General features: G+C 44.1%; 1 protein-coding gene across 13 annotated transcripts in view; it reads right to left on the minus strand.

Annotated features, from left to right (window-relative positions):
* Positions 1–12,782, minus strand: part of Ift38 (intraflagellar transport 38) — a 37,095-nt gene that overhangs the window by 11,456 nt on the left and 12,857 nt on the right. For 8 of the 13 annotated variants that reach the window (NM_001399475.1, NM_001399473.1, XM_087573346.1 and 5 more), the window contains 4 exon segments: positions 3,317–3,458; positions 5,009–5,142; positions 8,997–9,080; positions 10,775–10,870. In NM_001399475.1, coding sequence (NP_001386404.1) covers positions 3,317–3,458; positions 5,009–5,142; positions 8,997–9,080; positions 10,775–10,870 — 456 coding nt within the window. 13 annotated transcript variants of the gene reach the window in all.

Genomic DNA, 12,782 nt, shown 5'->3' on the forward strand with positions numbered 1-12,782 from the left:
GGCCGAGTCAGCCGTTATGTTCCAAAAAGGTAGCTAAGAAACTTGCCCCCGGGCTGAACCCTTGGGGGGCCGAGTCAGCCGTTATGTTCCAGAAAGGTAGCTAGGAAACTTGCCCCCAGGCTGAACCCTTGGGGGGGCCAAGTCAGTCGTTATGTTTCAGGAAGGTAGCTAGGAAACTTGCCCCCGGGCTAAACCCTTGCCATATTAGAATCCACCAATTATATCCCTGTAACCATGCATCTGCTTCTGTATGCTTGCTTCTGCTCCCCAAAATCCTATAAAAGCCCATCCTTGGTTCCGTGGGGCGCGCCAGTCCCCCGAGTGACTGAAGCGCCCGCAGGTGCCTGTGCCTGTGTATCCCAACAATAAACCAAATCCTCTTGCTGATTGCATCCTGTGGTGTCTCGGTCTGGTCTTTGGAGTTGGAGGGTCTCCATCCCGAGGGAAAGTTCTCCCTGAGAGCTTTTCAAGGTTAAATAAAAATCTGTGGCTCTGGGTAGAGAGCTTAACAGATGGATATATTTTGGGCTAAAGTCCTGGTTTGATATGTTGCTTATTGATATTGGAATTGATAGAAGGTATTTGGTTTGTTTTATGAATTACCCCGCTAAAGGCCATATGGCTCGTTGCTGCTGGCTAGTGAGGGTTTGTGGTTACTTTTTATATCTACCACAACAGGAAACTCAGATTCTCTTAACATGGGCTACATAGGAATTTTGAGTTAATTTCCTGATATCACAGAGTACAAAAGCCTATCAGGCTCATTGTTTAGCTTACTTTCTTTTTTAAAAAAAATTGTTTAATCTTCATAATGAGTGTGACTTTGAGTTTTATGGTTATATTATTACTCTGGGAGAGAGTGCAAGATACAAGCTTTTCTGGTTACAGACTAAGGAACACAGTATTTTGGGAGAAAGATTTTGTCTTTGTGTTTTTAAAAAGTGTGATTAGGCTCTGGAAACCTCACAGAGTCATACTGATCAGATTTGATAGAGGTAGACCGTCTGAAAAATTTATTCAGGAGAATCAAACAAAAAGATATCTCAATTCTAAACTTTTGTCTTGAGAGTTGTATTTTACAGAGTGTGCCTACTTGGAATCCTGGTCTCAAGGACTTTCAGCTGGGTCCAGTCAGGACACATCGGCTACAGCATTTGCTTCATTCTTACCCCCTACCCCCAAGGATATCTCAACGCCCATGTACAGCTTGAAGAAGTTATAGAGGAGTTGTCGCCCCAATTCCCTGAACTTTGGGGGGCTGGAAATGGTTATTCTAAAGTTGTTTTTATGAGGAATTTAAAATTGGTTGTAATTTAACAGGAGGAATTAGCTAGATTGAGTTATACAGTCATAATCGCATTTGTTAACTAAGCTAAAATCATATCTTTGCTTAGATATAGAATTTATTTGTTAAAAGTTTAAAAGTACAAGGTTTAGAGCCAGTTCTTCTATTGATGTCATTACAAACTTCTGAGTTGATTACACATGTGAGTTAAGGGCCAAATAGCAAACATATTGCTGACTTTGTGAGAGTACTTTCAAGATATTATTAAGATATAAAGACAACAGTACAGATTGTCTTATATAGGTAGATAGTTTTCAAAAATGTCAGAAATCCACAAAATTTGAGATTTAAAGTTATTTATCTTTTGTTGAGACATATCTGCTCCTAACAGTTCCCCTTTGGTGGATTTAACGAAGAATTTGAACATCTCTACCTCCAGATGAGACAATACTTTGTGGCTAGGCAGCCACTGGACAAAACTGCCTGTTTCATCTGCAGATTAATACTGTCCAGAAAAGGACAAATTATGCAGTATAGTTGATTGATAAACTCTGGCAAGACAGGGTTATCAGTCCTTCAAAATCTGCATTTCTAGAGTCTGTCAGTTGATTTTGGGCCAGAAGGCTGAAGACTTACACTCACATGTTGCTAACAGAGGACTGTGCTAGTGGAGATTTGTCTCTACAACCTCTCAGTTCCGGAAGCCGTGTTAGGCTTCCTATGTGTATAGATATTTGGTCATTCCCAGATTTCTGACAGGGTTGAAGACTGATTATAGTCTCATAGCCTATCAGGCTGTTTAACTCTGAATATTCATATTTTATTAGATAGTTATCAGATAGTATAGCTAGCCAAGATATAATATAGATTTTAAGCCTTTCTTAAGCTGGAACGGATAACTAAATGTTCTGTTTAACTGATATAGTGATGGATTGGGTGTTAGATATATTTTATGCTCTTAATTACAAAATGATAATAGTTGTGCTCAGCTTATATTTGAGAGAAAAGTTGTGTTTTTTTTTTTAATTAGACAAAAGGGGTGAAATGTGAGATGATGTCACAGGTGAGGCAGGCATAAGATAGAAGGAGGCCTGTCATTGGATGAGAAGGAAGGATGGGCGGGAGAAGAGTTTGAAGGAGGAGACTGGAACGAAGAGAGAGGAAGGGAGGAGGAGGGAGGCCGAGAAGCTGTGGCAGGACAATGGAGGCTGATGTAAAGATTCCGTTCTGTGTATTTACAGGTTATCAATGTTCTTAAGGGATGGATGGTACTGGGCTTTGTATGTTTAGATGGGCAATTATATCTTATCAATTGAATCTAAAAAAAAAAAAAAATCAAAAGAGTTTGTTTGAGCAACCTATGAGGTCCCTAAACCTGTGCTCTTCCTCTGCTGTCTACCAAGCAGCCTGTGGGAGTGACCCTGACATTTGATGCTCTGGCTCCGTGCCTTCCTCCCATTTCCACCACTCTAAAGGAAATGAGGGACACAAGAGAAGCCACCGTGTGTGCTGCGAGGACAGTGGACACAGGAAATGTGTCTGGTGCAGAAAGCCACAGCTCTCCTGCTCACAACCAAAAAAAGCAAAAGTATGTCCATGTTTCTGCCATATGGCTTCACCACTCATACTGGAGATGCTTACAGAGAAGCCAGGATGGTAAGATAATGAGGAAATCCTGGTCACACTTCCTGGTGTAGGACAGGAGGAGGTAGTATGTCAGGTGTGTTGGCAAACGGAGCCCTGACTAAGCTGGGTATGGCAGTATATATCTTATAGTCCCTGCACGTGGAGGCTGAAGCTAGAGGCTGGTCTGGGTGACACAGACACTGGCCCTCTCATCCCCTAAAATACACAGGAAACAGCCCTGATTACTGCCCAGACCACACTGAGGATCTGGGGAGGTGCCTCAGACATCGAGTGCTTGCTGCTCAAGGTGAGCCCCGCAGCTCAGGTCCCCGCAGCCCATGCACATGCTGAGCACACAGCGGCTCTCCTGTCACCTTGGCACGGGTGAGCAGCCCAAGCACTTACTTCAAACCGTTCCTGCTCCATCCTGTGATGGTCCTCAAGCTGCTGCTCCAGGTAAGCCAGGTTCCGGAACTTCTCCAGGTAGACGTCATACTGCTTTTGCAGCTCTTCCTCAACCTTCTCATACTCATCCATAAAGGCTGGCCTAAGATGAGCAAAGGAAAGAAGAGTGAAAGCAGTCACTCCACAGTAGTTTGAAATTTGTATTTAAGACTCCCAACTTGCATCATGTACCTGAAAACTGCTTAAAAACAATTCATATTTACCCCTCTCTACCCATCAAATGAACAGGTTTTTTTTTTTTTAAATATATAAGTCTTTTATTGTCGCCAAAGAGCCCAGATCCCACTTGTGATCAGGATCTTGTTTCTGGAGCTGGGAAACTGAGGTCTCACTCATCAGCCTGCTGCACAGTTCCCTTCCCAGACACACGGATGCCATCCCAAAACTTCCTGATACTGTTTCTAACTGTTGTGGCTTGCTGAATCAGAGCCAATCCTTTTCTTCAAGGATTAGTTCATCCTTCTGGGCTTGAGAGACAGAACAGGCAATACCTGTCCTCATCTGAATCCTGTGAATGTATTTCTCATCCAAGGAATTTCAGATTTCAACCACAGACCCGCTCTCCTGAATAACGACATTCATGGGAAGGGAGCATCCACAGACCTCATCTTGTAATGGACACCCAGCATTACACCCTTGATCATGTTCTGAACATGACTGCACATGGTTCTGACAGTGGCCAGTTCCTTCCTGTTACCCCACCATTTGTCAACCCAGAGCTTCTTCTTTCCAAGGAGACTCAGCTCTACATTGACGTGATTGAAGTCCCTCCGCAGAGTTCCCCTGGGACCCTTCACAATGGCTGTGCGCCCCTTCAGGGTGACATCAACAGTCTGACTGCTGAGAATGGTCTTCATTCTCGCAGTAGATGGGGCAAAAAGTGAACATAATTATCTTTTTTTAAAAAAATTATCTTTAACCAATATAAAAAGCTAGAAAAAAAACCCCCTGAAAACAGGAGAATAAAGTAAAAAATTATGTATACATTACCAACTACATGCATTGGATGTAACCTGCATCTTCCCAGGTTTTTAGTAGGGTCTAATGTAGCCTAGACTGTCCTTGGTGAATTCCTGATCAGCCTCCTGAGTGCTGGGTTTCATATGTGTGCCATCATGCTAAGTCCCTAGATATAGGTACAGATAGGAATGAGTGTGTATGTGTATTTTTTTGAGACAGAGTTTTACTATGTAGCCCTGACTTAGTCTGGAACTCACTATGTAGGCCAAGCTGGCCTTGAACTCACAAAGATCTGTCTACCTCTGTCTTCCGAGTACTGGTATTAAAAGTGTATATCATTACATCCAACCAGGAATGTATATTTTTAATAAAAATTAAATTGTACTTGGGAGGGTGGGTCCTGCACAGTAGAGCTGGCCCTGGTGACGCCGGTTCAGGTGAGCCGTCCCAAGGGCAGGAGAGCTGGCTCTGCCCCTTGCCAGCTGTGGCACTGGGTGAACCAGGCAAGGCAGTGCTGGAGAACTTGCCCTTATGGTGTGTGTCCAGCCACGTTGAAGACATTAAAAGCAGTATGGAGTGAGAGCGCGCAGCGGTCTGCTTTAGGACAGGCAGCAAAGAAACTGTGGCATGTGGACTCTGCTTTTTGATGTCTTAACTTTCTAGTCACTCTACCTGACACTCTGCAGGGTCTGCAATCGCTTCCGATTTCTTTCCAGCTCCAATTTTCTCTTTTCAATTTTGGCTTCTAAATTGGCTTCGTCAGACGCCACATTGTTGAGCAGGTCTTTAGTCTTCTGAACCTGTGCCTACAGTGAGCAGGGAACAGTGAGCTGAGGTGCCAGGGACGGCTGTCGCCTGCCTCTGAGCACAGAGCTGCTTAACACTTTGTGTAAAGCAGCATCACACAAACCACGCACGAGGGCAACCAACAAACCCTCCCCCACTGTAACTTATTAACCAAGTATTTTCAGTGACAGGAGTGGAAGGGGGGCATGAGGACAGGAACGAGTACCATTCTTGTCATGAAAAGTGCGTGTTTCTGTCCATGGAAGCAGGCAAAAGTGGAGAGAACAATGTCTCGGACAGACAGAGGTCATAGGGTCTGTGTCCAGCCCGCTGGGTTAGGACTGGGCCCTGGTCCATCACTTTGAGCTATTAACCTTCACTTGGGCCATTCCCTGGTTACAAAATACCACCCCAGGGAGTGGGGACACACACACACACACACACACACAGATACGTAGTTACACATAGTCACAGATACAGACATAGACACATATACACACACACATGAATACAGATACACGTACACACATATACACACACACACGAATACAGATACACGTACACACATAAGACAGATACACATACACATGCACAAGACAGACAGACACACACATGTACATACTTATGGCACACACACAGATGCATACACAGTTACACACACATATACATATACACACACACACATATACAGATACACATACACACATAAGACAGATACACATACACACATAAGACAGATACACATACACATACACATGCACCAGACAGACAGACACACACACACACACATACACACATAAGACAGATACACATACACATGTACCAGACAGACAGACAGACACACACACACATACACACACACACAAAACAGGCCTAGGTACAATGGGACAGAAGCTCTGGGCTGTTGGCACTACAGGGAGTCAAAGACCCCTGGCTACATCCACAGACATTCCTCTCTTTCTAAGAGCATATTTGCTTGAAGTGGGCACAGTAAGAGCAAATGTGCTAGCTTCATATTCATGCTATGAGAAGCTGGCTGTTGGGAGCCTCGTGGTTCAGAGCACCGAATAAGCTACACCAGAACCGGGAGCACAACCCGGGTGTGTATGAACCTCTTCCCTATGTTGTGACTGTCTAACCCTGCATGAAGTTCTTTTTTTTTTTTTTTCCTTTTCTTTTCTTTTCTTTTTTTCGGAGCTGGGGACCGAACCCAGGGCCTTGCGCTTCCTAGGCAAGCGCTCTACCACTGAGCTAAATCCCCAACCCCCCTGCATGAAGTTCTTAACAGCAAGGTAGGATTCCCCTCTGGTGCTCTGCATGTATGTTAATACACCTTAAGGGCTTTTCTGGTTGTTTAGCTGCAGGTCTCTGCAAAGCCATGGGATCCACAAAGAAATGACTTTGCAAGAGTAGATACTTGACAAGATTCTCAGAGACAGGGCATCTTTTAAAACTACAATTATTGTCAGTGAATTTATGGCCATGAGTGAGTGTGTGTGTGTGTGTGTGTGTGTGTGTGTGTGTGTGTGTGTAAGCAAAACCAATCATTTCTGTGGGATTTTTGTGTGCGCCAAGGGATCAATCTCAAAGCTTTACAGATGCTAGATAAATAACTGTATAGTGAGCTGTAGCTCCAGTACAGTACACTACTTTTCTGATTCTTCCTTTAGAAAGCACTAAGGAGCCAGGCATGATGGTGCTTGCATTTACTCTTAGCACTCAGAAGGCAAGGGCACGCAGATCTCAAGTTTGAGACTAAAGTGTTCTACAGAGTGAATTCCAGGCCGGCTACAGCTACATTGTACGCTCTATCTTAAAAAAGAAAACAACAAATAAACAACAAAAACACCCAAGTGGCAAGAGCAAACATGAAAATCTTAAAAATATATATTCATACATTCATTTATTGCAAATGCATTAAAAATTCTAATACAAGTGTAAATGCATTCCAACAGGAAGGTGGTGGGTCCTAACTCAACAACTCTTTTTTTTTTAGATTAAAAAAAAAAGATATGGGGCTGGAGAGATGGCTCAGAGGTTAAGAGCACCGACTGCTCTTCCAGAGGTCCTGAGTTCAATCCCAGCAACCACATGGTGGCTCACAACCATCTGTAATGAGGTCAGATGCCCTCTTCTGGTGTGTCTGAAGACAGCTACAGTATACTTATATACATAAAATAAATAAATAAATCTTTTAAAAAAAAGATATACATTGTATATGTATAAGTCTATTTGCATGTGTTCGGTGCTCACAGAGGCCAGAATAGAGTATTGGCTCCTCTGGAATCGGAGTTTCAGAAGGTTGTGAGCTGGCTAATGGGTGCTGAGAACTGAACTTAGGTCTCTGGAAGAGAAGTGCTCCTAACTATGAAGCCATCTCAATAAATAACCCTTGCTGATAATGAATATTTTCTGATTAAGTCACATTAGAGCTTAGGGAATTTATCTGACCTGAACCTACAACCAGTCAGGAGCACAGCACATGGTCACTGTCATGTACTCTCAGGGTCATTGCTGTCTCCCTGTCTATCCTGGGGACATTTCTGTAGCCAGCAGGAGCAGCAGGCAGTGCTGTGTGGTTCTGGGTCTTCTTCAGTCTGGAATACTTGCCAGATCTCCTTGCATTGCATGACCTCACATTTTGGTGTCAGTCAGCTAATTGATAGAATGCTACTAGTTTGTCTGATTCAGATTATACATCTCTGTCAAGAATACCACAGAAAGACTTCATCCTGTAAGCTTTCGTAATGTCAAATTATTTAATTATGACACCTTATATCTTCCCTTGATTGAGGGGTGATGCTAGAATTGCACTTGCTCTCTTTCTCTTTGTAATAAGTATTGTATTGGTAGTGTCCTTGACACATTTTTTTTCATTTGATAACTAATTGTTTCCTATCTCATTGACCCATACTATAAAACTGACTGCTGTAATTCATTTATTTTGAGGTTACGTTCCTCCTAACCAGCTCTGGCATGAGCCGTGTTTCCTGGGTGCTCTGGCTTGCACTGGTAAGGAATGGCATTGAAAAGCCAAGGCCCAGATGCTCGATATACTCAGAACTTAAGAAAGCATGATGGTAGCTCCGTATATGAAGACAAACATGAAGAAACGGTGCATCTACATGTGTGCATCTTAACAAACTTAACTGACAGTGGGCGAGTGGGAAAAGATGGTGACCATACTACCTGTTACAGGGAAGCTTAGAATTAAGGGTTGGGGTATAGCTCAGTGGTAAAGTACTTGTCTAGCATATACAAGGTCCTGAGTTTTTTTTTTTTTTTTTTTTTTTTTTTCGGAGCTGGGGACTGAACCCAGGGCCTTAAGCGCTCTATCACTGAGCTAAATCCCCAACCCCAAGGTCCTGAGTTCTAAACCCTTCTTTGTACAGAGACAAAAAAGGAAGCCTGGACTTGTTTAAATGCCCAACAGTGAGTAATTGGCTAAACAAAATAGGACAATACTCACCAAATATCAAAATAAGAACGGCTTTAAAATTACTTTAAAACTGGTGCATTTGGGGGTGGGGTGTTGAGAGAGTATCTCTGTGCAGTCCTGGCTGTCCTGGAACTGGCTTTGCACACTAGGCTGTCCTCAGACTCAGAGATTCACCTGTCTCTGCCTCCTGAATCCTGGGATCAAAGGAGTACACCACTACTGCCTGGCAAAAACTGGTGACTGTTTAATAACTTGAGAAAGTGCTTTTACCTGTGACAGGAAAGTAATCTTCATAACGTAGGAATCCTAAATACCCTCTAAGTTCCTGCAGTTTCTCTTGTTTCTAGCCCCTCTTACTCTGTCTGGTGCACACAGAAAATCATATATTTGAGTCCCAGGTGTCAAGAACAACAAATAAAAGCAATGTAATCTTACCAAAATATCTTTGATTGCAATTCTCATCACCTTTTCAGTCTCGTTTATTTCTAGAGGTCGAGCAATGGCTTCCGTTCTCAGTTCCTAGGAGAAATAAAATCACGTATACATTTTGAGACAGAGAGTTTAGTTTTTGATTTCTATTAGTCGCCAATTTTTCCTTAAGAGCCTGGTGTTTCCTAACTTGAACCTTTAGCCATCTCCCATCCTCAGACTCCTGAGCTGCTGGGATTGTAGATGTTCCCTTCATGCCCAGTGATGTATGTGATATATATGTCATACTAATCCTCCAAGTTTAACTCAGTGGTGGAGACTATGGCTCAGCAAGTGTGATACCTGGACTTCAATCTCTGACACCATAAGAAATTAAAAAAAACAATGTTTACAACAGAGCATACTTCTGTGCAAAACATTTCCTATAAATGTCCTCCGATGCTACCTGGGCTCTCCTGAGACTCAAGGTATTCATTTTCAGCTCAAGGCCCCATGTGCCCCTGGCAGACCTTAAATTAATATCCATTACTTTACTCCTGAACTTCATGTGTGAACCACATGATCAGTCAGCACAGGACAGTCTGCTGTCTGTGCGTCCACAGCCCCTGGAACCAAGCCTTGTGTTTCTGCTTGTCCTTAGAATAGAACGAAAGTTAGATATTACAATGGAACAGTGCAATGGGAGAGCATTGGACGGTGACACACTTGAAAGACAGCAAGGAAATACAATCTGTTACAGTAATAACTGTTACACCAAAGTGCATGCTTTAAACTCCTTCCTTCCGTGTGTACACGTCAGGATTCAATAGTTCTCTTCTTTTTAACCTAGTGCTTTCCAAACTGCTGTTTTATCAAGACCCTGAAGTTGCCTGTGGCATTAAAGCAGCCTGGGTATGGAGGAAGTCCAGCGTTTAGCAAAGTTGGGAACCATGCTTAAACAGCCGCTTTAAATGGGATGGGTGGAGCACACTGTGTGACTGCACTGGACGGCAGGCTTCCTAACAACGTCTTCCTCCAACTACCTGAAAGTGCTACCTAGATCACTGGTCACAAACATTTATGTTATACTCATCTGGTAAAACTCTGAAACTCCCAATGCTTAGATCATACTCCATATCAGTGATATTAACATGACAGCTGGCTTAATAACGATGTCTAGGTAAGTCTGGGGGGCAGTGAGTTCTGGGAGCCATGAACTGGAGGTACACTATTGATAGCAATGCAGGGTAGAGGCAAGGGAGAGTTCACAGCCTCAGGCTGTACATCTGCCAATCCTGAACTATAAGTTAATGATATTAACCACCACAGGTGCAAAGCCCCACTCCTAACCAAGGGGCCATTTGCGACTGATAGCTGCTAGGGGAAGGGAAATCAGTTTCCTTCAATGGAATGACACCTAGTTATTAATAACCACATGGTAGGCAGGCAGGCTTACGCTCATGAGTGGTTGGCCAACACAGAATGAACTCCATGCTTTTTTCTTTTGATTGTCTTTTATTTCTTAGAGAGAAAAAAAACCATGGAGTTGGGTATGTAAGGGAGGGAAGATCTGGGAAAAGTTGGAGGAGAAAGAATATGATTAAAAGATATTGTATGAAAAGAACTTTTAATTAAAAATGAGTAAATCCAGTGGGTAGTGTCCACTAGGAGCAGAAAAGGATTCATGCTCTCCACCAGTTTCCCACACATTAGCCCACTCAATCAGGAACAGTTGAATATAAGCTGGAGGAAGTTCAGGGCAGGCAGTAAGAGCGGCTTTTCATTCCTAACTGAATACTACTTACCCTCAGCTCAACCTCTTTGCCCAGCAAGTCATACAGAGAAGCTCCTTTAGCAGTGATTTCAGAAGCAAGTTGTCTGGCTGCTTTCAAATCTGCAATCTGGACAGAAAATTGCACGAAGAGAACCCTCGTTCCTCAACAGGCACTCAGCTCCCGTTCTGCTAGCGCCCAGGCAGCCATGTGACCTGGAGCACACGCCTCAGCAGCCCTTCTTACTGCTGCAGGACAGAGCTCCTGGATGCCACCTGAGGACACTGACAACACTCAAATGCGACCAAATCCAGGACACCTCTGTCTCAGAAACCCAGCTGTAATGCCAAACTGAATTCACAACTAGAGGTATGAGCAACGGAAAGCAGACAAGCCTCCTATCTGGACTAGGTCACTACTAGTAAAATGACCACAGGGGCAATCTGAGGGACATGCGTTCCACGGCCAGCACCTTAAACTTTCCTCCGAAGAGCTGCTAGACCAAGCCCACTAAGCACTTAGACTCTCCCGGGCTCCCACAGGCCGGTGCCAACAGCTCTGATGAGGACCCAGCATTGAGACTTTCTTGGGCTGTGCACACCTCTTCCTTCATTAAGTTAAATCCCCAAGGAGCCCAAACACACTCACGGGCATCCCCGTTCCCTCTCCTCTTGAAGTAACACTTACCTTCTCTCTTTACTTTCAGCCTACCAGCAGCAACTTATCTCAATTCTCAGCAGATTATCTCTCCCTCCTCCTCCTTCCTCCCCTACTCCCTCTGCCCACTCTGTGCTCCTATTACAGTTCCAGCTTCTCCTCTTAAGGCCCAGGGTTCCACTCTCCAGTTCTACGTGCTTTTCCTGCCTGACTGGAGCAAGTACCCATTTCTCTCTAAGACTCACCTCACTGTTTCCGTTTCTGTACAGGTCAGTCTCTGGCCTCTCTTTTCTAACACTCTTACTTCTCACCCGTGGTTTTAGTCCCCTGCGTGCTGGCGCCCTCTAACTTTCAGCCTTAGCATCACATACAAATGCTTCCCGGGCTTCTCTACTTCCACATCCAAAACCTTAACAATGTCTGCGCTGAAACTCAGAACAAATGTTCACTAGCCACAGTGGCTATTTTTATGTTCAGATTATTTAAAAATTAAATATTAGAGCCTACTTCCTTGATTATGCTAGCCACATTAACCAGTGGCTTCTGCAGACTACAGCCCAGATGCAGCTCTCGCGCACCACTGATTAAGTCTGGCAACACGACTTGAGAATTTCATATGGTCTCCTCTTCCTGAACTCATTCATACCCACACCCACACAATCTATCATCCACGTACAACTGGGTCTGGGCTGGGGAGACGCCTCACACAGTAAAAGGTGCCTGTGGCCAAGCCCGATGATGGGGACCTACATGGTAGGAGGAGAAACAGTTCCCACAATGGCACTGTGACGCCGTGTGCCTATACACAGACATTAACTTTGAACTCTGTCAAGATACCTTCCCACCTAACACAGTGACCTGGTCATTCTCCATTCTTTTGTTTGTTTTTTCAATACAGGATTTCTCTGAGTGGCCCTGGCTCTCCTGGAACACAGTCTGCTGAAAACTCCATTTTCTACCCCAGAGTAAAAGTCAAAGGCTTCTCTGAGGCCAGAGGGTTTACTGTATTTACCCCTCTAGCTTCCATCAGAGGGCTTCCTCTGCTTTCCTCAAATGAACAACACGCACTATCATCCACTCTCACCTTCATGGCCTAATGGCCTGTCCCTTTCCTCTCACTTTTGCTAGGAGGCCACGTATACATGGAGGCCTCCGATGGCCCTGCTTGTGATAACAACCCTGACCCTCAGCAGACTCCATTCCCAGCCAGGACACTGACTGTATCAGATCTTCCACACCTCTGTCACTGTTGTTCATATTCTAATTCCTCCGACTAAGCAGCAGGAACCCAGAATACACACACACACACACACACACACACACACACACACACACACATATATATATCCGTCTCCTCAGTGCCTGCACACAATCTGATGAAACT

Source organism: Rattus norvegicus, chromosome 10 (assembly GCF_021556685.1).
Source record: "Rattus norvegicus strain SHRSP/BbbUtx chromosome 10, alternate assembly SHRSP_T2T, whole genome shotgun sequence".
Taxonomy (NCBI): Eukaryota; Metazoa; Chordata; class Mammalia; order Rodentia; family Muridae; genus Rattus; species Rattus norvegicus.